This window comes from Oncorhynchus masou, chromosome 29 (genome assembly GCF_036934945.1).
Source record: "Oncorhynchus masou masou isolate Uvic2021 chromosome 29, UVic_Omas_1.1, whole genome shotgun sequence".
Taxonomy (NCBI): domain Eukaryota; kingdom Metazoa; phylum Chordata; class Actinopteri; order Salmoniformes; family Salmonidae; genus Oncorhynchus; species Oncorhynchus masou.
In genome coordinates, this window is record NC_088240.1 from 51,814,433 (window position 1) to 51,838,053 (window position 23,621).

At 43.6% G+C, this 23,621-nt stretch overlaps 1 protein-coding gene across 5 annotated transcripts in view; it reads right to left on the minus strand.

Moving 5' to 3' along the window:
* Positions 1–23,621, minus strand: part of ptprub (protein tyrosine phosphatase receptor type Ub) — a 374,285-nt gene that overhangs the window by 73,045 nt on the left and 277,619 nt on the right. For 3 of the 5 annotated variants that reach the window (XM_064945224.1, XM_064945225.1, XM_064945223.1), the window contains exons 14-16: positions 16,569–16,707; positions 3,268–3,297; positions 2,940–3,097 (exon numbers count right to left, since the gene is read on the minus strand). In XM_064945224.1, coding sequence (XP_064801296.1) covers positions 2,940–3,097; positions 3,268–3,297; positions 16,569–16,707 — 327 coding nt within the window. The remainder of the gene's footprint in view (positions 1–2,939; positions 3,098–3,267; positions 3,298–16,568; positions 16,708–23,621) is intronic. The other 2 variants (XM_064945228.1, XM_064945226.1) reach the window with 1 other exon arrangement.

Consider the following 23,621-nt stretch of genomic DNA (forward strand, 5'->3'; position numbering starts at 1 on the left):
GTAGTACAGTATTTCTTCATCAACATCTTTATGCTTTCGTTAATTAAAATAACTAGAGACATTCAAAATGCATGTGGTTATTTAAACTACATTTTAGTTACACTTCCACCCCGCACCCTCCACCCCCACAACTACAGGTAAAACCTTGCTGAGATGATCAATGTACAGTGGGGCAAAAAAAGTATTTAGTCAGGCACCAATTGTGCAAGTTCTCCCACTTAAAAAGATGAGTGAGGCCTGTAATTTTCAACATAGGTACACTTCAGCTTTGACAGACAAAATGAGAAAAAAAATCCAGAAAATCACATTGTAGGATTTTTGATGAATTTATTTGCAAATTATGGTGGAAAATAAATATTTGGTCAATAACAAAAGTTTCTCAATACTTTGTTATATACCCTTTGTTGGCAATGACAGAGGTTAAATGTTTTCTGTAAGTCTTCACAAAGTTTTCAGACACTGTTGCTGGTATTTTGGCACATTCCTCCATGCAGATCTCCTCTAGAGCAGTCATGTTTTGGGGCTGTTGCTGGGCAACACAGACTTTCAACTCCCTCCAAAGATTTTCTATGGGGTTGAGAAAAACAGCCCCAAAGCATGATGTTTCCACCCCCATGCTTCACATTAGGTATGGTGTTCTTTGGATGCAACTAAGCATTCTTTGTCCTCCAAACACGACGAGTTGAGTTTTTACCAAGAAGTTATATTTTGGTTTCATCTGACCATATGACATTCTCCCAATGTTCTTCTGGATCATCCAAATGCTCTCTAGCAAACTTCAGACGGGCCTGGACATGTACTGGCTTAATCAGGGGGACACGTCTGACACTGCAGGATTTGAGTCCCTGGTGGCGTAGTGTGTTACTGATGGTAGGCTTTGTTACTTTGGTACCAGCTCTCTGCAGGCCATTCACTTGGTCGCCCCTGTGTGGTTCTGGGATTTTTGCTCACCGTTCTTGTGATCATTTTGACCCCACGGGGTGAGATCTTGCGTGGAGCCCCAGATTGAGGGAGATTATCAGTGGTCTTGTATGTCTTCCATTTCCTAATAATTGCTCCCACAGTTGATTTCTTCAAACCAAGCTGCTTACTTATTGCAGATTCAGTCTTCCCAGCCTGGTGCAAGTCTACAATTTTGTTTCTGGTGTCCTTTGACAGCTCTTTGGTCTTGGCCATAGTGGAGTATGGAGTGTGACTGTTTGAGGTTGTGGACAGGTGTCTTTTATACTGATAACAAGTTCAAACAGGTGCCATTTATACAGGTAACGAGTGGAGGACAGAGGAGCCTCTTAAAGAAGAAGTTACAGGTCTGTGAGAGCCAGAAATCTTGCTTGTTTTGTAGGTGACCAAATACTTATTTTCCACCATAATTTGCAAATAAATTCATTAAAAATCCTATAATGTGATTTTCTGGATTTTTTTTCTCATTTTGTCTGTCATAGTTGAAGTGTACCTATGATGAAAATTAGAGGCCTCTCTCATCTTTTTAAGTGGGAGAACTTGCACAATTGGTGGCTGACTAAATATTTTTTTGCCCCACTGTATTTGTTGCATGGTAGTATCATCAATTTCTCTAGCCATGTCACGTTCTGACCTTAGTTCCTTTTTATGTCTCTGTTTTAGTTTGGTCAGGGCCTGAGTTGGGGTGGGCATTCAATGTTTTTGTTCTATGTTTTGTATTTCTGCTTTTGGCCTGGTATGGTTCCCAATCAGAGGCAGCTGCCAAATGTTGTCTCTGATTGTCTCTGATGTTGTCTCTACTTAGGTAGCCTGTGTTCCCACTATGATTTGTGGGTAGTTGTTTTCTGTTTTGTGTATTCACCTGACAGGACTGTTTTGTTTCTTCCATTCACTTTGTTATTTTGTTTTGTGTGTTCAGTCTAATAAATTAACATGGACACTTACCACGCTGCACATTGGTCCAACCCTTCCTACTCCTCCTCAGACAACAAAGAGATTCGTTACAAGCCAAAACGTCTTGATGGCCTCAAAAGTTTGGACACACCTACTCATTCCATGGTTTTTCTTCATTTTTACTATATTGTAGAACAATATGAAGACATCACAACTATGAAATAACACATATGGAATCCATTAAGAACAAACAGCCAACTCCTTCGTTCCAGTCGAGGAATTGAACCCCGGTCTCCCGCGTTCGACACAGGGATTATTTAGCTAAATAGCCCAGCACTGTTGTAGAGCGCCATATTTTCCATTCCATCCTCACTAAAACTCAGAGGGTTTTTCATTTTTCTTGGAATAGAAACACCATAATATTTATAAAGAAACATTTCTTAAAATCAGTCTCATATACTATGTTCTTACAAAAAAGGTTTAAAATTCTCTAGTACAGCCACTAATGAAGGCTATCAAATGCTTCTCAAAGATACCCTTTGGTGATCAAACTAGCATTAATGGCACTTAAATAACTTGCCATAGAATTTTGAGGCACCACGCAAGTGGTGTATGCTGCAACTTTTGAAGGACGAACCACTGTATGCAACTGAGCCCAGGACATGTAAACCAAAATTATTTCTTTCCTTTTCTGTTATGAACCTTCAAATTTCAAGATATCGAGATGAGAAGGTAGACGACTAGAATCACAAATCATTTTCTTGCCTGAAGGTGTTCCACTTTACATCTGTTTGCAATTTTATTTTTCTTGTTATCTTATTTTAGACTGTGGATCTGCTGCAGGGAGTATAGCTGCTTCTGAGGTATATGGAACTTTTCTAAGACTAAATGGATGTTGTGGGAGGTATAAAGTTCACACACAATATTGTGGGAGCATTTTGGGAAAAACTTTAGACCTCAGGTTTTCCACAAATGAATCATAGTTTGATTACTGGTGTCAAGTTTTTATTTGAAAGCACATACTGCAGGTGTGTATGTGTGTGTGTGTGTGTGTGTGCTTATGCCTGTGTATGTGTGGGTCTTACTGCGCGTGCTGCAGGTGTGTGCCATGCGTGCTGCAGAGAGGGCCATGCGCTCATCCTCCTGCAGGGTACTCTGGTCAGTGAAACTGCGCTCCATCGAACCCATGTGACTCTTCTCTTGACGGTACGTTATGGGTGTCTTATTTATGTTCACTGGCTTCCTACAAACACATAGAGAGAGATAGAGGGAGTGGGAGAGGAGAGGGCGCGGGGGATAGAGAGAGCAACAGTTTTATTTGGCCACAAACCCTTCATTGGCAGCCAGAGAGCACAAGCATGTGAATGATCGATTAGCAAAACAATGGAAAGGTAGGAGGGTGGAGTCACTTACGGATAATAAGAGTAAGAGTAGTAGTCCCTTCTGGCAAGTGAGCGGGAGGGAGGGCAGAGAAAAAAAAATCAAGATAAAGAAGATATGAAATGCAAGAAATGTTGGCCGAGGGATGGATTCATTAACGTGAAAATGGCAACAGTCTCTGCAACGTCTGCTTGGACTGCGTGACTCACACATTTACCACATGGTGACAGGACCAAACCACAGCTAAAGCAGCTAGACCAGCCTCTAATTGAATGTCACTGTTTTCCCCTTTAATGAGTAAACCATGTCGCTTCCTGCAAGAGCAAATGTAGCAATCATACCGCTAAGAGCTAACTTCATGGTGGCTTAGTGGAGTAATCTGGAATAATGTGTTGGGGCAAGCAGCACTAGCTGCTTTCTTCTCCAGGGTTGTGGATGCCATAGGGGTGGACTCGAGTCACAAGACTTGAGACTCGACTTGAGACTCGACAAGTGATGTTGGTGGCCAGAAACTTTCTTGCCCGGAAAAGAGAGGCTGGATGTCCTCCCAAAGATATGCTTGCTGTGCATAACCTCCTGGATGATGATATGTTTCCTTCTCTGAATGAAATCATTCACGTTGCTCTCACAATTCCTGTGAGCAGCTGCTCCTGTGAAAGGTCCTTTAGTGCACTGCGCCATATGCACTCCTGGTTGTGTAAGACAATGGGTCAGAAAAGGCTTGCAAGTCTTGCAGCCATGTCCATTGAGGGTGAGTGTTTGGGCTACTAAGCCATAATAGTGTCATTGACCGCTTTGCCACCTTTAAAAATAGGAGGTACACTTTGATGCATCCACCCACAAAATAACCATCAAAAGAGAGAAGCAGGAGGAGCACTTCCTTAATATAGGTTCTAATATTTGTTTGGGATCTTTCTTTTTTATCATATTATATTCCTAATTATTTTATTTAGCTCATTAGTTGAATTTAGTTTTGCCCCTTTGTGGATGATACTGTTTTTTTCTAATGGTATAGGATGACCTGCATCTCTCGCTCTCTCCCTTAATTTAATCCTCCCGTGTATGATAGTTTTGGCCTGCCTAGTTTTGACCTGTACTTCAGTCTATCGGATTTCCTGTTATCAACCTATTGCCTGATCTCCTAGATGATGTTTCTAGCCTTTTCCCTGCCTGTACTGTTGCCTTTTTGCACCCCCTGTGTATGACCTTCTGCCTGCCCCTGGACCCAGCTACCTGCCTCCTCCTGTGGTCCTTTACCAATAAACACCTGCTGCGCCCTGCGCTTGAAACCAGCTCTCTGTCTCCCATCGTGTTCATTACACACAGAAACTATGAGACGGTTATAATTTTAGCCAACCTTGACCAAAAATAACCTTATTTTGATAGAATATTCCTGGAGGAGAATGCCTAGACCCCCCTAAAAGAGGCTTAGCCCCCCCTATCCATGAATCTCTAGTGACGTCCCTGGTTCCAGTGAAGGGGGATCTTAATGCTTCAGCATACAATGACATTTTAGACGATTCTGTGCTTCCAACTTTGTGGCAACAGTTTGGGGAAGGCCCTTTCTTGTTTCAGCATGACAATGCTCCCATGCACAAAGCGAGATCCATACAGAAATGTTTTGTTGAGAATGGTGTGGAAGAACTTGACTGGCCTGCACAGAGCCCTGACCTCAAGCTCATCTAACACCTTAGGGATGAATTGAAAACGCAGACTGCGAGCCAGGCCTAATCGCCCAACATCAGCGCCCGACCTCAGTAATGCTCTTGTGGCTGAATGGAAGCAAATGGAAAGCCTTCCCTGAAGATTGGAAGCTGTTATAGCAGCAAACGGGGGACCAACTCCAGGCAGGGTAGCCTAGTGGTTAAAGCGTTGGACTGGTAACTGAAAGGTTGCAAGTTCAAATCCCCGAGCTGACAAGGTACAAAGCTGTTGTTCAGCCCCTGAACAGGCAGTTAACCCACTGTTAATAGGCCGTCATTGAAAATAAGAATTTGTTCTTAACTGACTTGCCTAGTAAAATAAAGGTAAAATAAAAAAAATTAATGCCCATGCTTTTGGAATGAGATGTTCGACAAGTAGGTGTCCACATACTTTTGGCCATGTAGTGTATCTAGACCTATGAAAAATATGTCTCAAGTTATTTTATGTATCGAGGAAGTTTTTTTGAATTGGGGCTGCATGCATGTATGCCTTTGAGCAGACCTGCATCTACAGTCGAGAATCCATCTTGTCAAAGCAGGGGAGCAACAACTCTGTTTTCATTGTTTGGGAACAGGACAAGTCTGTGCCTAAACCCAAGTAATCTCCCATTTTCCTTTGTTTGCGCTTTCTTGCTGCATCTGCCTCTGGAATATTGTGAATTTCACAGAGTGCTTTGTTTCTGTCAAAGTTCTGTTGTAAATGCATCTGTGCTTTTGCCTACCAATGTGTCACATACAGCTTGTTTGCCAAAACAAGCTTCAGCCAGGTCTACAGTCTGTTTCTGGAGGAATTTATGTAATCCCTCAGTTATAGAAAGAAGGCACTGAAACATCAGTAGCAAATACATGGTGGAGAACTTATGAAACTTTGCACTCAGACCAACAGCCATGGGGGATCCAATGGCAGATAGACAATCAACAATTGCAGTTAAAGTGTCCAGGACTGCATTTATGGACCGCAGCTGGTACACCCAGCGAGTGTTTGAGAGCTGTACAAGTTCTGCTAACGCTATTCTAAGTTTTAACTTGTGGTTAACTAGGGATATACTGAAAGACTAATACACATTCTCCAAGAAACTGAAATGGTGTCCGTAATCTCTTGAGCACAGCATTCAATCATGTCATTCTGAGATCATGGAGAGATACATTACATTTGATGGAGTATTGTACCTTTGCAGGAAAGGGTCAAACTCATTCAAAATCTCCATACACTCAAGAAAAATCCCTCTATTTAGGCTTTCACTAGATTCATCATTGGCAAGGAAAGAAATTCTTCCCAACATTTAGGTAACCGCAACAATTCTCCTCAGATACTCCCTTCTCTCTGCAACATCACTAGCATGGGCAGATGTTAAAATCTGAGCAATGTTCCCATTAATGCTTATTGCCTGGTAGCTTTGCCATGCCACAACACTGTCTGTGTGTTTATACCATCTCATGTTCACCAAAGATAAAAAAGTTTTTTCACATTTTTGCAGCCATTACCGACAAGAGAGTAAAATGTAATGTTTTGCCCCAAAAAAATTCAAAAAGAAAGCTGTGTATTTGTGGACAGAGTACTCTACCCAAACCAGCAGTGCTGAAATGCCCTTTTCTGTGTACAAAAACTTTTGTGTGGGTGGCTATTCAGCTTCACTTGTCTGGGCCCCGTGTCTTTGTCACCTAAATTGCTCTCATTTATGGAAGGAGTTGCTGCAGCAGCTTGCTTACTTTCTTTCTCTGGATCAATTTGTTGTCCCTCCCTCTCTGGATCGGTTTGTTGTCCCTCCCTCTCTGGATCGGTTTGTTGTCCCTCCTTCTCTGGATCGGTATGTTGTCCCTCCTTCTCTGGATCGGTTTGTTGTCCCTCCCTCTCTGGATTTGTTTGTTGTCCCTCCCTCTCTGGATCTGTTTGTTGTCCCTCCCTCTCTGGATCGGATTGTTGTCCCTCCCTCTCTGGATCGGTTTGTTGTCCCTCCCTCTCTGGATCGGTTTGTTGTCCCTCCCTCTCTGGATCGGTTTGTTGTCCCTCCCTCTCTGAATCAGTTTGTTGTCCCTCCCTCTCTGGATCGGTTTGTTGTCCCTCCCTCTCTGGATCTGTTTGTTGTCCCTCCCTCTCAGGGTCTGTTTGTTGTCCCTCCCTCTCTAATTCGGTTTGTTGTCTCTCCCTCTCTGGATATGTTTATTGTCCCTCCCTCTCTGGATATGTTTATTGTCCCTCCCTCTCTGGATCTGTTTGTTGTCCCTCCTTCTCTGGATCTGCTTGTTGTCCCTCCCTCTCTGGATCGGTTTGTTGCCCCTCCCTCTCTGGATCGGTTTGTTGTCCCTCCCTCTCTGGATCGGTTTGTTGTCCCTCCCTCTCTAGATCTGTTTGTTGTCCCTCCCTCTCTGGATCTGTTTGTTGTCCCTCTCTGGATCTGTTTGTTGTCCCTCGCTCGCTGGATCTGTTTGTTGTCCCTCCCTCTCTGGATCGGTTTGTTGTCCCACCCTCTCTAATTAGGATTGTTGTCCCTCCCTCTCTAATTCAGTTTGTTGTCCCTCCCTATCTAATTCAGTTTGTTGTCCCTCCCTCTCTGGATCGGTTTGTTGTCCCTCCCTCTCTAATTAGGATTGTTGTCCCTCCCTCTCTAATTCAGTTTGTTGTCCCTCCCTATCTAATTCAGTTTGTTGTCCCTCCCTCTCTGGATCGGTTTGTTGTCCCTCCCTCTCTAATTCAGTTTGTTGTCCCTCCCTCTCTGGATCGGTTTGTTGTCTCTCCCTCTCTGGGTCTGTTTGTTGTCCCTCCCTGTCTGGATCGGTTTGTTGTCCCTCCCTCTCTGGATCGGTTTGTTGTCCCTCCCTCCCTGGATCGGTTTGTTGTCCCTCCCTCTCTGGGTCTGTTTGTTGTCCCTCCCTCTCTGGGTATGTTTGTTGTCCCTCCCTGTCTGGATCGGTTTGTTGTCCCTCCCTCTCTGGATCGGTTTGTTGTCCCTCCCTCTCTGGATCGGTTTGTTGTCCCTCCCTCTCTGGATCGGTTTGTTGTCCCTCCCTTTCTGGATCGGTTTGTTGTCCCTCCCTGTCTGGATCGGTTTGTTGTCCCTCCCTCTCTGTGTCTGTTTGTTGTCCCTCCCCTCTGGATCTGTTTTTTGTCCCTCCCTCTCTAATTCGGTTTGTTGTCCCTCCCTCTCTGGATCTGTTTGTTGTCCCTCCCTCTCTGGGTCTGTTTGTTGTCCCTCCTTGTCTGGATCGGTTTGTTGTCTCTCCCTCTCTGGATATGTTTATTGTCCCTCCCTCTCTGGATCGGTTTGTTGTCCCTCCCTCTCTAGATCTGTTTGTTGTCCCTCCCTCTCTGGATCTGTTTGTTGTCCCTCCCTCTCTGGATCTGTTTGTTGTCCCTCCCTCTCTGGATTGGTTTGTTGTCCCTCGCTCTCTGGATCTGTTTGTTGTCCCTCCCTCTCTGGATCGGTTTGTTGTCCCACCCTCTCTAATTCGGATTGTTGTCCTCCCTCCCTAATTCAGTTTGTTGTCCCTCCCTCTCTCATTCGGTTTGTTGTCCCTCCCTCTCTGGATCTGTTTGTTGTCCCTCCCTCTCTGGATCGGTTTGTTGTCCCTCCCTCTCTGGATCGGTTTGTTGTCCCTCCCTCTCTGGATCGGTTTGTTGTCCCTCCCTCTCTGGATCGGTTTGTTGTCCCTCCCTCTCTAATTCAGTTTATTGTCCCTCCCTCTCAGGACCGGTTTGTTGTCCCTCCCTCTCTGGGTCTGTTTGTTGTCCCTCCCTGTCTGGATCGGTTTGTTGTCCCTCCCTCTCTGGATCTGTTTGTTGTCCCTCCCTGTCTGAATCGGTTTGTTGTCCCTCCCTCTCTGGATCGGTTTGTTGTCCCTCCCTCTCTGGATCGGTTTGTTGTCCCTCCCTCTCTGGATCGGTTTGTTGTCCCTCCCTCTCTGGATCGGTTTGTTGTCCCTCCCTCTCTGGATCTGTTTGTTGTCCCTCCCTCTCTGGATCTGTTTGTTTGTCCCTCCCTGTCTGGATCGGTTTGTTGTCCCTCCCTCTCTGGATCGGTTTGTTGTCCCTCCCTCTCTGGATCGGTTTGTTGTCCCTCCCTCTCTGGATCTGTTTGTTGTCCCTTCCTCTCTGGATCTGTTTGTTTGTCCCTCCCTGTCTGGATCGGTTTGTTGTCCCTCCCTCTCTGGATCTGTTTGTTGTCCCTCTTAACTGAAAGCTTAAACAACTGTTGTATCACTAACTTTCATCAGACATGCTCTCAGCCCTCTCAGCCCTGCCAGCTTCTTTCCCTCATTCTTGTCTGTGTTTTGACATGTATTGTTATTAAACTCATATTTGCAATAACTCAAGGCTTAATAGGTGATTAATCAGTTTAAATTTTAATTTGTTTGTTTGAACTGGTCAAATCTTCCTTTCTTGCCGGATTGGCCTTCGGCAGAGCTGCTGGCACTGCCTCTCTTGAAGAACTTCCGTATATCCATCTAATGTTAGTTGTTAGCTAGCCTACAGTTGAGAAATTGAGGATAATACAATGACATTGTGATCAACACTATGTCACCTTTTCTACACATGACCTACTGAAAATTGTTTTGCAATGGCCTACTGAATGAAAGCAATTGAGTTTGAAAAGACATGTGCATGTCTCATTTATAGCGTGGCACAGATAGCAAAACTACATTAAATACAACGTTAATTAGATATCGCAACATAACTTATGTCGAATTTAAAAGACAACGTTAATGGTTAGCTAGCTCGCAACATCTGTTACACTGTAACAGGAAACCTCAAATAAAAACGTATTGGTCAACAAAGCTTTGATTGTGACAAAAGTCTATAGTAGTGAATTCTCTGTTCTAACTTACCACAAATTCACATCGTAGCCTATCTGCATGAATTCATCCTGTCAGAGCCTTTTCCTGTCAGTTTACTGTTAGCTAGCAGTCTCAAGCCACAGAAGTAGCTAACGTTAACCAAAATGTTAGCTACAAGTAGGCCTAACAGTCACGAGCACATGCAGCAGCAGTCTCCCCCAGGTCCTAGTGCACACCCAGTAAGAAGTTTAAGATGCGATGGAACGGTTGATGGAAAAAAAAGAAATCACAGAGAAAATATAATGACTGATATATTTATTTATTTATGGTGGTCTAATGAATATTTATTATTATTCCTCCTCCACCAAAGTTTACAGTTGGCACTATGCATTCAGGCAGGTTGTGTTCTCCTGGCATCCGCCAAACCAAGATTTGTCCGTTGTACTGCCAGATGGTGATGCGTGATTCATCACTCCAGAGAACGCGTTTCCATTGCTCCAGAGTCCAATGGCGGCGAGCTTTACAACACTCCAGTCAACGCTTGGCACTGAGCATGGTGATCTTAGGCTTACTGCTCAGCCATGGAAACCCATTTCATGAAACTCCCAACGAATAGTTATTGTGCTGACGTTGCTTCCAGAGGCAGTTTGGAACTCTGTAGTGAGTGTTGCAACTGAGGACAGACCATTTTTATGCGCTTCAGCACTCAGCGGTCCCGTTCTGTGAGCTTGTGTGGCCTACAACTTTGTGGCTGAGCCATTGTTGCTCCTACACATTTCCACTTCATAATAAACATAAAACTTACAGTTGACTGGGGCAGCTCTAGCAGGGCAGAAATTTGACAAACTGATTGTTGGAAAGGTGGCATCCTATGACGGTGCCACATTAAAAGTCACTCAGCTCTTGAGTAAGGCCAGCTAATGTTTATTTATTGAGATTGTATGGCTATGTGTTCAATATTATACACCTGTCAGCAACAGGTGTGGCTGAAATAGCCAAATCCACTCATTTGAAGGGGTGTCGACATACTTTTGTATATATAGTGTATTTTAATAAGCTACATATTTTTATTTATTTCACCTTTATTTAAACAGGTAGGCTAGTTGACAACAAGTTCTAATTTGCAACTGCAACCTGGCCAAGATAAAGCACAGCAATTCGACACATACAACAACACAGAGTTACACATGGAATAAACAAAACATAGTCAATATTACAGTAAAACAAAAGAAAACAAAAAGTCTATATACAGTGAGTGCAAATGAGTTAAGGCAATAAATAGGCCATGGTGGTGAAGAAATTACAGTATAGCAATTTAAATACTGGAATGGTAGATGTGCAGAAGATGAATGTGCAAGTAGAGATACTGGGGTGCAAAGGAGCAAGAGCAATAAATAAATACAGTATGGGGATGAGGTAGGTAGATAGATGGGCTGTTTACAGATGGACGATGTACAGGTGCAGTGATCTGTGAGCTGCCCTGACAGCTGGTGCTTAAAGCTAGTGAGGGAGATATGAGTCTCCAGCGTCAGAGATTTTTGCAGTTTCTTCCAGTCATTGGCAGCAGAGAACTGGAAGGAACGACGACCAAAGGAAGAATTGGCGTAGGGGGTGACCAGTGAGATATACCTGCTGGAGCGCGTGCTACGAGTGGGTGCTGCTATGGTGACCAGTGAGCTGAGATAAGATGGGGTTTTACCTAGCAGAGACTTGTAGATAACCTGTAGCCAGTGGGTTTGGCGACGAGTATGAAGCGAGGGCCAACCAACGAGTGTACAGGTCACAATGGTGGGTAAGTGTATGGAGCTTTGGTGACAAAACGGATGGCACTGTGATAGACTGCGTCCAGTTTGTTTAATAGAGTGTTGGAGGCAATTTTATAGATTACATCACCGAAGTCGAGGATCGGTAGGATGGTCAGTTTTACGAGGGTATGTTTGACAGCATGAGTGAAGGATGCTTTGTTGCGATATAGGAAGCCAGTTCCTGATTTAATTTTGGATTTAAGATGCTTAATGTGAGTCTGGAAGGAGAGTTTACAGTCTAAACAGACACCTAGGTATTTGTAGTTGTCCACGTATTCTAAGTCAGAACCGTCCAGAGTAGTGATGCTGGACGGGCGAGCAGGTGCGGGCAGTGATTGGTTGAATAGCATGCATTTCGTTTGACTTGCTTTTAAGAGCAGTTGGAGGCCACGGAAGTAGAATTGTATGGCATTGAAGCTCATCTGGAGGTTAGTTAACACAGTGTCCAAAGAGGGGCCAGAAGTATACAGAATGGTGTCGTCTGCGTAGAGGTGTATCAGAGAATCACCAGCAGCAAGAGCAACATCATTGATGTATACAGAGAAGAGAGTCGGACCGAGGATTGAACCCTGTGGCACCCCCATAGAGGCTGCCAGAGGTCCAGAAAACAGGCCCTCCGATTTGACACATTGAACTATCAGAGAAGTAGTTGGTAAACCAGGCGAGGCAATCATTTGAGAAAACAAGGCTGTTGAGTCTGCCAATAAGAATGTGGTGATTGAGTCGAAAGCCTTGGCGAGGTTGATGAATACGGCTGCACAGTAATGTCTCTTATTGATGGCGGTTATGATGTCGTTTAGGACCTTGAGCGTGGCTGAGGTGCACCCATGACCAGCTCTGAAACCAGATTTCATAGCGGAAGAGGTGCGGTGGGATTCGAAATGGTCGGCAATCTGTTTGTTAACTTGGCTTTTGAAGATGTTAGAAAGACAGCGTAGGATAGATATACAGTGGGGAGAACAAGTATTTGATACACTGCCGATTTTGCAGGTTTTCCTACTTACAAAGCATGTAGAGGTCTGTAATTTTTATCATAGGTACACTTCAACTGTGAGAGACGGAATCTAAAAATCCAGAAAATCACATTGTATGATTTTTAAGTAATTAATTAGCATTTTATTGCATGACATAAGTATTTGATACATCAGAAAAGTAGAACTTAATATTTGGTTGAGAAACATTTGTTTGCAATTAAAGAGATCAGACGTTTCCTGTAGTTCTTGACCAGGTTTGCACACACTGCAGCAGGGATTTTGGCCCACTCCTCCATACAGACCTTCTCCAGATCCTTCAGATTTCGGGGTTGTCACTGGGCAATACGGACTTTCAGCTCCCTCCAAAGATCTTCTATTGGGTTCAGGTCTAGGCCACTCCAGGACCTTGAGATGCTTCTTACGGAGCCACTCCTTAGTTGCCCTGGCTGTGTGTTTCGGGTCGTTGTCATGCTGGAAGACCCAGCCATGACCCATCTTTAATGCTCTTACTGAAGGAAGGAGGCTGTTGGCCAAGATCTCGCAATACATTGCCCCATCCATCCTCCCCTCAATACGGTGCAGTCGTCCTGTCCCCTTTGCAGAAAAGCATCCCCAAAGAATGATGTTTCCACCTCCATGCTTCACGGTTGGGATGGTGTTCTTGGGATTGTACTCATCCTTCTTCCTCCAAACACGGTGAGTGGAGTTTAGACCAAAAAGGTCTATTTATGTCTCATCAGACCACATGACCTTCTCCCATTCCTCCTCTGGATCATCCAGATGGTCATTGGCAAACTTCAGACGGGCCTGGACATGCGCTGGCTGGAGCAGGGGGACCTTGCGTGCGCTGCAGGATTTTAATCCATGACGACGTAGTGTGTTACTAATGGTTTTCTTTGAGACTGTAGTCCCAGTTATCTTCAGGTCATTGACCATGTCCTGCCGGGTAGTTCTGGGCTGATCCCTCACTGATCCCTCAGGTCTATGAGAGCCGGAATTCTTACTGGTTGGTAGGTGATCAAATACTTATGTCATGCAATAAAATGCTAATGAATTACTTAAAAATCATACAATGTGATTTTCTGGATTTTTTTTAGATTCCGTCTCTCACAGTTAAAAGTGTACCTATGAAAAAAATTACAGACCGCTACATGCTTTGTAAAGTAGGAAAACCTGCAAAATCGGCAGTGTATCAAATACTTGTTCTCCCCACTGTAGGTCTGTAGCAGTTTGGGTCTAGAGTGTCACCCCCTTTGAAGAGGGGGATGACCGCGGCAGCTTTCCAATCTTTGGGAATCTCAGACATTACGAAAGAGAGGTTGAATAGGCTAGTAATAGGGGTTGCAACAATTTCGGCATATAATTTTTAGAAAGAGAGGGTCCAGATTGTCTAGCCTGGCTGATTTGTAGGGGTCCAGATTTTGCAGCTCTTTCAGAACATCAGCTATTTAGATTTGGGTAAAGGAGAAATGGTGGGGGCTTTGGCGGGTTGCTGTGGAGGGTGCCGGGCAGTTGATCGGGGTAGGCGTAGCCAGGTGGAAAGCATGGCCAGCCGTAGAGAAATGCTAATTGAAATTCTCAATTAGAGTGGATTTATCAGTGGTGACAGTGTCTCCTAGCCTCAGAGCAATGGGCAGCTGGGAGGAGGTGCTCTTATTGTCCATGGACTTTACAGTGTCCCAGAACTTTTTGAGTTAGTAATACAGGATGTAAATTTCTGCTTGAAAAAGTTAGCCTTAGCTTTCCTAACTGCCTGTGTATATGTGTTCCTAACTTCCCTGAAAAGTTGCATATCACTGGGGCTGTTCGATGCTAATGCAGAACGCCACAGGATGTTTTTGTGCTGGTCAAGGGCAGACAGGTCTGGAGTGAACCAAGACTATATTTATTCCTAGTTCTACATATTTTGAACGGGGCATGCATTGTTACAGAAGTCAACAAATGAGAGCACCTGGGGAGTGGGAGTGGAGCTAGGCACTGCATGACCTGGATTAACCTCTACATCACCAGAGGAACAGAGGAGAAGTAGGATAAGGGTATGGCTAAATGCTATAAGAACTAGCCGTCTGGCATGTTCGGAACAGAGAGTAAAAGGAGCAGGTTTCTGGGCACACAGACAAAGGTAAGGTAGGATGTGAGTACATTGGAGGTAAACCTAACCTGGAGGTGTATATAGAGAAAAGGGGTTACCTTGTAAGTTGCACAGCTGAATGCATGTAACCAAAATATGTATTCTGCATTTAACTTAACCCCTCTGAATCAGAGAGGTGCGGGGTCTGCCTTAATCGACATCATCGGCACCTGGGGAGCAGTTAGTTGTTGGGGGTTAACTACCTTGCTAAAAGAGCAGAACGACATATTTTTCCACATTGCCGGCTCGGGGATTTGAACCAGCAACCTTTCGTTTACTGGCCCAACGCTCTTAACCGTGAACCTGCCACCCACAGTATGTTTGTTACACTGGTAAGGCATTTTTAACCGGAACCAACAGGAACCTTTAATTATATCCTCTCCATACCCATGCAAATGCGACAGAGAGCTACTGATTAATAGACTGGAAACGATATGAACTGAGTTCTCCCTACAACATCCCTGCTCAATGTGTAAATGTACACTACCGGTCAACAGTTTTAGCACACCTACTCATTCAAGGGTTTTTCTTTATGGAATTGTGTAGTAACCAAAAAAAGTGTTAAACAAATCAAAAAATAGCCACCCTTTGCCTTGATGACAGCTTTGGACACCTTTGGCATTCTCTCAACTAGCTTCATGACGTAATCACCTGAACAAGCATAGACCAGATTCTGAGTTATGATGGGGTTGGAACTAAGCTCACGAGGCATTTAAATATCCCTCAAGAATTAGGGGTATATACAGTGCTCTCCGAAATTATTGGGACAGTAAATCATTTTTTGTCTTTTGACTCTACTCCAAAAGTTTGGATTTGAACTCAAACAATGACAATGAGATTACAGTGCAGAAAGTTAGAAGCACAAATATCATACCCACCAAAAAATGCTACCTTCCCCTGTTATTGTAATGGTGAGAGGTTAGCATGTTTTAGGTGTATGATATTTGTGCATCTGTAACTTTCTCACTCATGATTCACATTAATTTAGGATTATCCATAATCATGGTAGCATCCACATTCACATAGAAGTGATTAGAAACATTCTACTCTTATTTACAAAATGTTTACCATTCATTTCTATTGGACACAAAACCATCTGAAACACAACCAAAAAACAGCAAATGCATCCAACAAATGTGTAGAGTCACAAGCTTGATGTAGTAATTTGGGAACACAAATACTTATTTTTGACTACTTTAATACACATTTGCTTTAATATAAGTGAATTTGTCCGAATACTTTTGCTCCTCTAAAATGTTGGGACTATGTACAAAAGGTTCTATAATTTCTAAACGGTTCACCCGATATGGATGAAAATACCATTGTTTGATTTCAAATCCAAACGTGTCAAGTATAGAACTAAAATAAAAATAAAAAACTTCACTGTGTCAAGTCACTCCTGTGAAAGGGAGTATATGAGTAGGGTGTAACATCTGAGTCATATGCCACCATAAAAGGTGTGTAGGGCGACCCTCTCGTTGTCACCACCTGCGGGGAGGTGAGACCTTTGGGAGCTAGTGGCTAGGCTAATTATCCACCTTAAGCACACCTTTTCCCTCTCAATTAACCTCTCATTTATGGGTCACGCCACAGCCCGGCATGTGTAATTAAATTGTATTTGCATTTAATTAAATCATTCACACTAAGATAAGCTCTGCCGATGAGAACGGTGTGGTCCCTCTGATACACCATAAGGGAACGGTAGTGCATCTCTCTCTCCCTCTCCAACACGACCTGGCCCTTTTGAAAGGCAAATACGAGTTCTAGGGAAGACTCAAGGGTAGAATCTAAAAAATAGCACCAACATTCTACAGATACACAAGCATGGTTTGTGTGGTCCAGAGAATAGGAAACAAATAATTTACCATGTGCCTCTGAGGAAAGTTACCTATTTGGCTAACAGAGTGAGGACTGAGAAGTGGTATAAAAATGTGGGCCAGTGACTCACCCCTTCCTGATGATGATGATGATAGCCCCCAGGAGCAGGATGAGCACCACCAGGCCCCCAGCACACACCCCCAGGATCAGCCCCATCTCCTCTGAGTGTTGGGACACCTCCAGAGCCCGTCGGTGGTCCTTACAGGCCGCTGAGAGAGAGTGATGAAGGGAGGAGGGGGGAAGCAGAGATGAGATAAAGTGAGAGAAAAGAGGTGGGACAGAGAGTGGGGTAGAAAGAGAGCAAGAGAAACAGAAGGAGAGATACAGACAGAGAGCGGGGGGGCAGAAAAAAGGATACAGAGAAAGAAAGATATATACAGGCTTAAAAAATGCAGGTCAATAATCATCTATGCTTATCATACACAACAGCCATCACTCTGTCAAATCCTGACTCGTAACATCACAATGGCTGCATTCACACTAACACCCTGACCGCTGAGAAAAAATAGAATGTTTCAAAACAGACTGACTCTTCACCGCCACATCTGTGCACTCATATGCACGGTTGAATTTATTTCTATTGCAGTGGGATTCAAGGGACAATTGTTACATATCCAAACTGTCTGGCTACCAGAATGCACAATAAAAACATTTACAAAAAGGGTGTGTGGTGCCCACATTTTAAACAGCCAATAGAGACTCACCATGACCTCATCGGCGCATCAGCTTCTGCTAAAATAGACACCTTGTGTTCATTAGACAAAATAATTGGATGGGAGACAAACAGACCACTGTCATGTGAGAGCTTTTCAATAGGCAAATCATATTGGCTATTTCTCTGCTCTTTTAATAGCCACGGGGAAAGATTTGTGTCTCCTACGACAACAAAAGCCCTTTGTGTCTTCGAGTGATGCACAGGATAGGAGGGTTGAGATATACTGTATGAGGCCAGGGATAAAAGTTGTCTAGGACTGGGGGAATGTTTTGTGGATGGTCTTCATAAACTTGCCACACTTGCCACACTGCACCAAACAGAAGAACACAGACTGAAATAGAGTGCCTACCTGGACCTTTTCGTTTTCAATTGTGTGCCCTAATGAATGTGACTTTGCTTGAAGACATTCTGTACAACCGCAGTATGTTTAATGCCACATCAAAACAAGTGTTTTTTGTGGAAGAAATCCAAGACAATACTAATCTAAATCCAAGATGATAGTGTGGTTAATTGAAATCAACACAAGTACAGTGGCAGGTAGACTAGCTGATGACAGCATTGGGCCTGTAACCGAAATGTTGCTAGTTCAAATCCCCTAACCGGCAAGGTGGAAAAATGTGCTGTTCTGGCCTTGAGCAAGGCAGTTAACAACTGCTCCTTGGGTGCCAATGATGTCGATTAAGGCAGTCCCCTGCACTTCTCTCATTCAGAGGGGTTAAAAACGGAAGACATTTCGGTTGAATGCATTCAGTTGTGCAACTGACTAGGTACTCCCCTTTCCCCAGTATAATCTCAAGGTGTCCCAGTGTCTGTAAAATATGGTCAAGGCCATTATTATAATAGCAAGTTACTCATCTCATTGGCACAAAGCTCTACACTCATTGGAAGCAAGAAGCTATTTATGTCTTGTAACAGGAACCCACTTATCTACTTTCTCTGTGTAGTGTCAGCCTGTCCTTATGGCCCAACCAGCCTGACTGTGCCTTTAGGAACAGTTGCACAGCCATTCTCTAGTGGAGGAGAAAGTCAGAGCTGGCCTAAGGAAAGAGGTCTAGATATCTAGCTAGCGGTTGGAATAAAGAGGCTCACAAGGGCAAAATGAGATCTGGGGCAGAGGAAAGGGAAAAGAAGCCATGTTTTAGCCCTCTCCTTCCCTAGGCCCAGGGGCATTTTACTGACCTCATCCCTATGGGGGAGAACTCTTACAGTACATTTTGGAAAGGTTTGTGGTTGGTGCAGAATGTTTAATGAAAAATCACCAAGTACTGTTTATGTTAGGGGATAGTCCCAAAGTTTTAGCAGCCATGTATGTACACTGACACTAATGTTTTTACAGTCTATTACATTTATTCAGATAATTACCATAGATGTCATTGGTGTACAGGTCACGTAGACTAATGGACTCTGAGCCTTGTGTCTCCCCTGACAAAATGGATACATCCTTGGAGTTCTATATACGAGTATCACCGGTAAACTTTTTGTGTATCACAAGTTTGCTTGACATACAAGGGTGACAGGTACAACTAATTCAGCCAGCCTCCCTTCAGAAAGCATTCATACTCTTTGACTTATTCCACATTTTGTTAAGTTACAGGCTGAATTCAAAATGGATTAAATATATTTGTTTTTCTCACCCATCTACACACAATACCCCATAATGACAAAGTGAAAACATGGTTTTAGAAATGTGTGCAAATTTATTGAAAATGAAATACAGAAATATCAAATTTACATAAGTATTCACACCCCTAAGCCAATATTTTCTAGAAGCACCTTTGGCAGCAATTACAGCTGTGAGTCTTTCTGGGTAAGTTTCTAAGAGCTTTCCACACCTGGATTGTCAAATCCAATAAAACTTTGTCACATGTGCCCGAATATAACCTTACTGTGAAATGCTAACTTAAAAGCCCCTATACAACAGGGGGTAACGGTACTGTGACATTGTGCATGGGTACAGGTTAGTTGAGGTAATTTGTACATGTAGGTAGAGATGAAGGGACTATGCATAGATAATAAACAGCGAGCAGCAACACTGTACAAAACAATTGGGAGGGGGGGGGGGTCAATGTAATAGTCTGGTGGCCATTTTATTAATTGTTCAGCAGTCTTATGGCTCTGGGGCAGAAGCTGTTAAGGATCCTTTTGGTCCTAGATTGCCGTGCGGTAGTAGAGAATACAGTCTATGACTTGGGTGACTGGAGTCTATGACAATTTTATGGGCTTTCCTCTGACTCCGCCTATTATATAGTTCCTGGACTTAAATGATTGCAGGAAGCTTCGTCCCAGTGATGTACTGGACCATACGCACTACCCTCTGTAGCACCTTACGGTCAGATGCCAAGCAGTTGTCATACCAGGCGGTTGATGCAACCGGTCAGGATGCTCTCGATGGTGCAGCTGTAGAACTTTTGAGGATCTGGGGACCCATGGCAAATCTTTTCAGTCTCCTGAGGGGAAAAGGTTTTGTCGTGCCCTCTTCACGACTGTCTTGGTGTCTTTGGACCATGATTGTTCGTTGGTGATGTGGACAACAAGGAATTTGAAGCTTTCAACCCGCTCCACTACAGCCCCGTTGATGTTAATCCTTGGGGTTCTGTACACGAGTGTTGTGCAACATTTGCCCATTATTCTTTTCAAAATTCTTCAAGCTGTGTCAAATTGGTTTTTGGTCATTGCGAAACAAACATTTTCAAGTCTTTCCATAGAATTTCAAGTACATTTAAGTTAAAACGGCCACTCAGGAACATTCATTGTCTTCTTGGTAAGCAACCTCAGTGTTCTTTAGATATGGCCATGTGTTTTAGGTTATTGTCCTGCTGAAAGGTGAATTCATCTCCCAGTATCTGATGGGTAGTAGACTGATCCAGGAGCGTAATCATAGCCTCAAGCTCATTAGCATAACGCAACGTGAAAATCGCAAATGAAATGAAAGAAATGTATTCACTCACAAGCTTAGCCTTTTGTTAACAACACGGTCATCTCAGATTTTCAAAATATGCTTTTCAACCATCGCTACACAAGCATTTGTGTAAGAGGTATTGATAGCTAGCATAGCATTAGCCTAGCATTCAGCAGGCAACATTTTCACAAAAACAAGAAAAGCATTCAAATAAAATAATTTACCTTTGAAGAACTTCGGATGTTTTCAATGAGGAGACTCACAGTTAGATAGCAAATGTTCAGTTTTTACAAAAAGATTATTTGTGTAGGAGAAATCGCTCCGTTTTGTTCATCATGTTTGGCTAAGAAAAACCCCCGAAAATTCAGTCATTACAACGGCAAACTTTTTTCCAAATTAACTCCATAATATCGAAACATGGCAAATAATAATAATAAGAAATAACAAGAAACATGGCAAACGTTGTTTAGAATCAATCCTCAAGGTGTTTTTCACATATCTATTCGATGATAAATCATTCGTGGCAGTTGTGTTTATCCTCTGAAGAAAATGGAAACACGCACGCAGCTGGAGATTACGCAATAATTTTGACGGAGGACACCAAGCGGGCACCTGGTAAATGTAGTCACTTATGGTCAATCTTCCAATGATATGCCTACAAATACGTCACAATGCTGCAGACACCTTGGGGAAACGACAGAAAGTGTAGGCTCATTCCTGGTGCATTCACAGCCATATAAGGAGACATTGGAACACAGCGCCTTCAGAATCTGGGCCATTTCCTGTTTAAAATTTCATCTTGGTTTCGCCTGTAGCATAAGTTCTGTGGCACTCACAGATAATATCTTTGCAGTTTTGGAAACGTCAGAGTGTTTTCTTTCCAAAGCTGTCAATTATATGCATAGTCGAGCATCTTTTCGTGACAAAATATCTTGTTTAAAACGGGAACGTTTTTTTATCCAAAAATTAAAAGAGCGCTCCCTATATCGAAGAAGTTAACAGCTGGTCAGGGAGTTCTTAAAATCTCTTTGGGCTAGGGGGCAGTATTTTCATGTCCGGATGAAAAGCGTGCCCAAGTAAACTGCCAGCTACTCAGGCCCAGAAGCTAGGATATGCATATTATTAGTAGATTTGAATAGACACTCTGAAGTTTCCAAAACTGTTTGAGTGATATCTGTGAGTATAACAGAACTTATTTGGCAGGCGAAAACGGGAAGACAAACCATCCCGGAAAAAATACATTTTAGGTCACTCTCTTTTCATTGGGAATCTAGAAGTCTAAGACAGTTGCTTGCAGTTCCTATCGGTCGAGTGAAGTGTACTGTTTGATAGAGGCGCGTGACCAGAAACGCTCGCTACACTTGGTTTTCCTCCGGTATTGAACGCAGTTTATCCCGTCTTAAATTATAGATTATTCACGTTAAAAAAATACCTAAAGTTGTTTGAAATGTTTGGACAAAGATTACAGGTAACTTATGAGATATTTTGTAGTCATGTGGCGTGAGTTGAAACCACTGTTTTTCTGGATCAAACGCGCCAAATAAATTGACATTTTGGATATATAACAATGGAATTAGTTGAACAAAAGGACCATTTGTGTTGTTCATGGGCCATATTGGAGTGCCAACAGAAGAAGCTTGTCAAAGGTAATGCATGAATTATATCTTTATTTCTGAGTTTCGTGTCGTGCCTGGCGGGTTGAATGAAGATTGTCTGTCTTTGTTTGATGGGGTGCTTTCCTCAAATAAAAGCATTGTTAGCTTTCGCCGTAAAGCCTTTTTGAAATCTGACATAGCGGCTGAATTAACAACAAGTGTAGCTTTAATTTGGTGTATTGCATGTGTGATTTCATGAAAGTTTAATATTTATAGTATTTTTTTTGTGGGGGGCTCTGCCATTTCACTGGATGTTGTCAATTCAATCCTGTTAATGGGATTTGATCCCTAAGATTAACTGGCACTCTCCACAATTCCTGAGCCACTTCAGCCTGAATTCCTGACCAGTAAAACCTCACTACAATCCGGTCTCAGGATTTAAATCGATACCAAGGTGTCCACCTAGAATGTGCCCATGAGCTAGATCCAGTACTGTCCCCCGGTACAGGGTGGGGACCAACAACTGTTCCACCACATCAACCCTTATTTTTGAGACTCTGTACACCAAACCCTTTTTCATGATGAAGTGGAGAAAACTATTAGGCATCATCCCATCATTTATGGGAGCACCATCTACGACCTGCACATCTGTTCTGGCTTGCTGCAGGGTTGGATCCTGGTTTTGGGCCATCCCGAAATTAGTCAGGGACCCTGCCAGGTCTGCTGGTTATTGATAGTCGTCCTCTGGATTCAGATTGATCACCAGCCCCAATAGTACAGGGCTGCTCGTTATCAACGAGGTCTGCCACTTCTTCCTCATCCTCCCCTACTAGCACCTGTGAGGATGGCCCCTGGGAGACCCCTTTTCTTGGCTTGGGTTGAAGGCTACATGCTACTTCCTGCTTGGTCATGGTTGATGGCTTCTCAAATATGCCATTCTTCTGGACTAACTTCGCAAAGTTAGGAAAGTATCTACCCAGTATTACATCATATTGCATCTTTGGGACCACGCCGAACTCACAATCCAGCAGACCGTCCTCGGTTTGTATGCAGACAGAGGCTATGGGGTACAGACGGGTATCCCCATGATTGCACGTCACACTGATATCCTGACTTGTATCCAGTTTATGAGTCGGCACTAGGTTTGCAATGACCAGGGTTAGCATACTGCCGGAATCCCTTCAACCTTCATATATGTTTGTTTTTTGATCATTCAAGTACAGTGGTTACAACAGGACATGCATACCATATACCAGCTTTTTCTTTTTCACTTCTTTAATAGGGCAGTAGGCTGAAATATTTCCCGGTCGATTACAATTGTAACAGATAATAAGGTTTCGCGGGGGGGGGGCCTCAACCCCCAGTTCCGGCTTTTTCCCGTAGTGTCTTGGTCCCATTGTGATTCTTTCCTCGCAGTCCCACACTGCTCTCTTCCCCCTCCAAATGTTGAGACAGTCTTACTCTGTTCGCTGGTTCGCCCAGGCCTGGGGAATGGGGATCTTTCCTCCTGTGCCTGCTCAGCTGTTCCTGCCATAAAATACCCTTCAACCAGGCCCACGAGATGGTTGGTGGAAAGTACCTCGTTCTGGCCAACCCATCGTCGAACTTCTTGAGGTAGATCTCGCTGAAACTGGTTGAGTACGATGGTCTCGACGACCTCGGCTGATGAATGGGTCTCCGGTAGCAACCATTACCGTGCCAGGTGAATCAAGTCGAACATCTGTGTTCGGGGGGTGTTGTCCAGGTCGATAGGACCACTGGTGGAGCGGTATCGGTCACTGCCAGTTTAGTCAGAATCTCTCCCTTTAGTTTATCGTAATCCTGTGCATCATTCAACTCCAGGTCAAAATACACTTTTTGAGCATCCCCTGACAGGTATGGTGCCAGAAGCACTGCCCATTCTTCTTTTGGCCA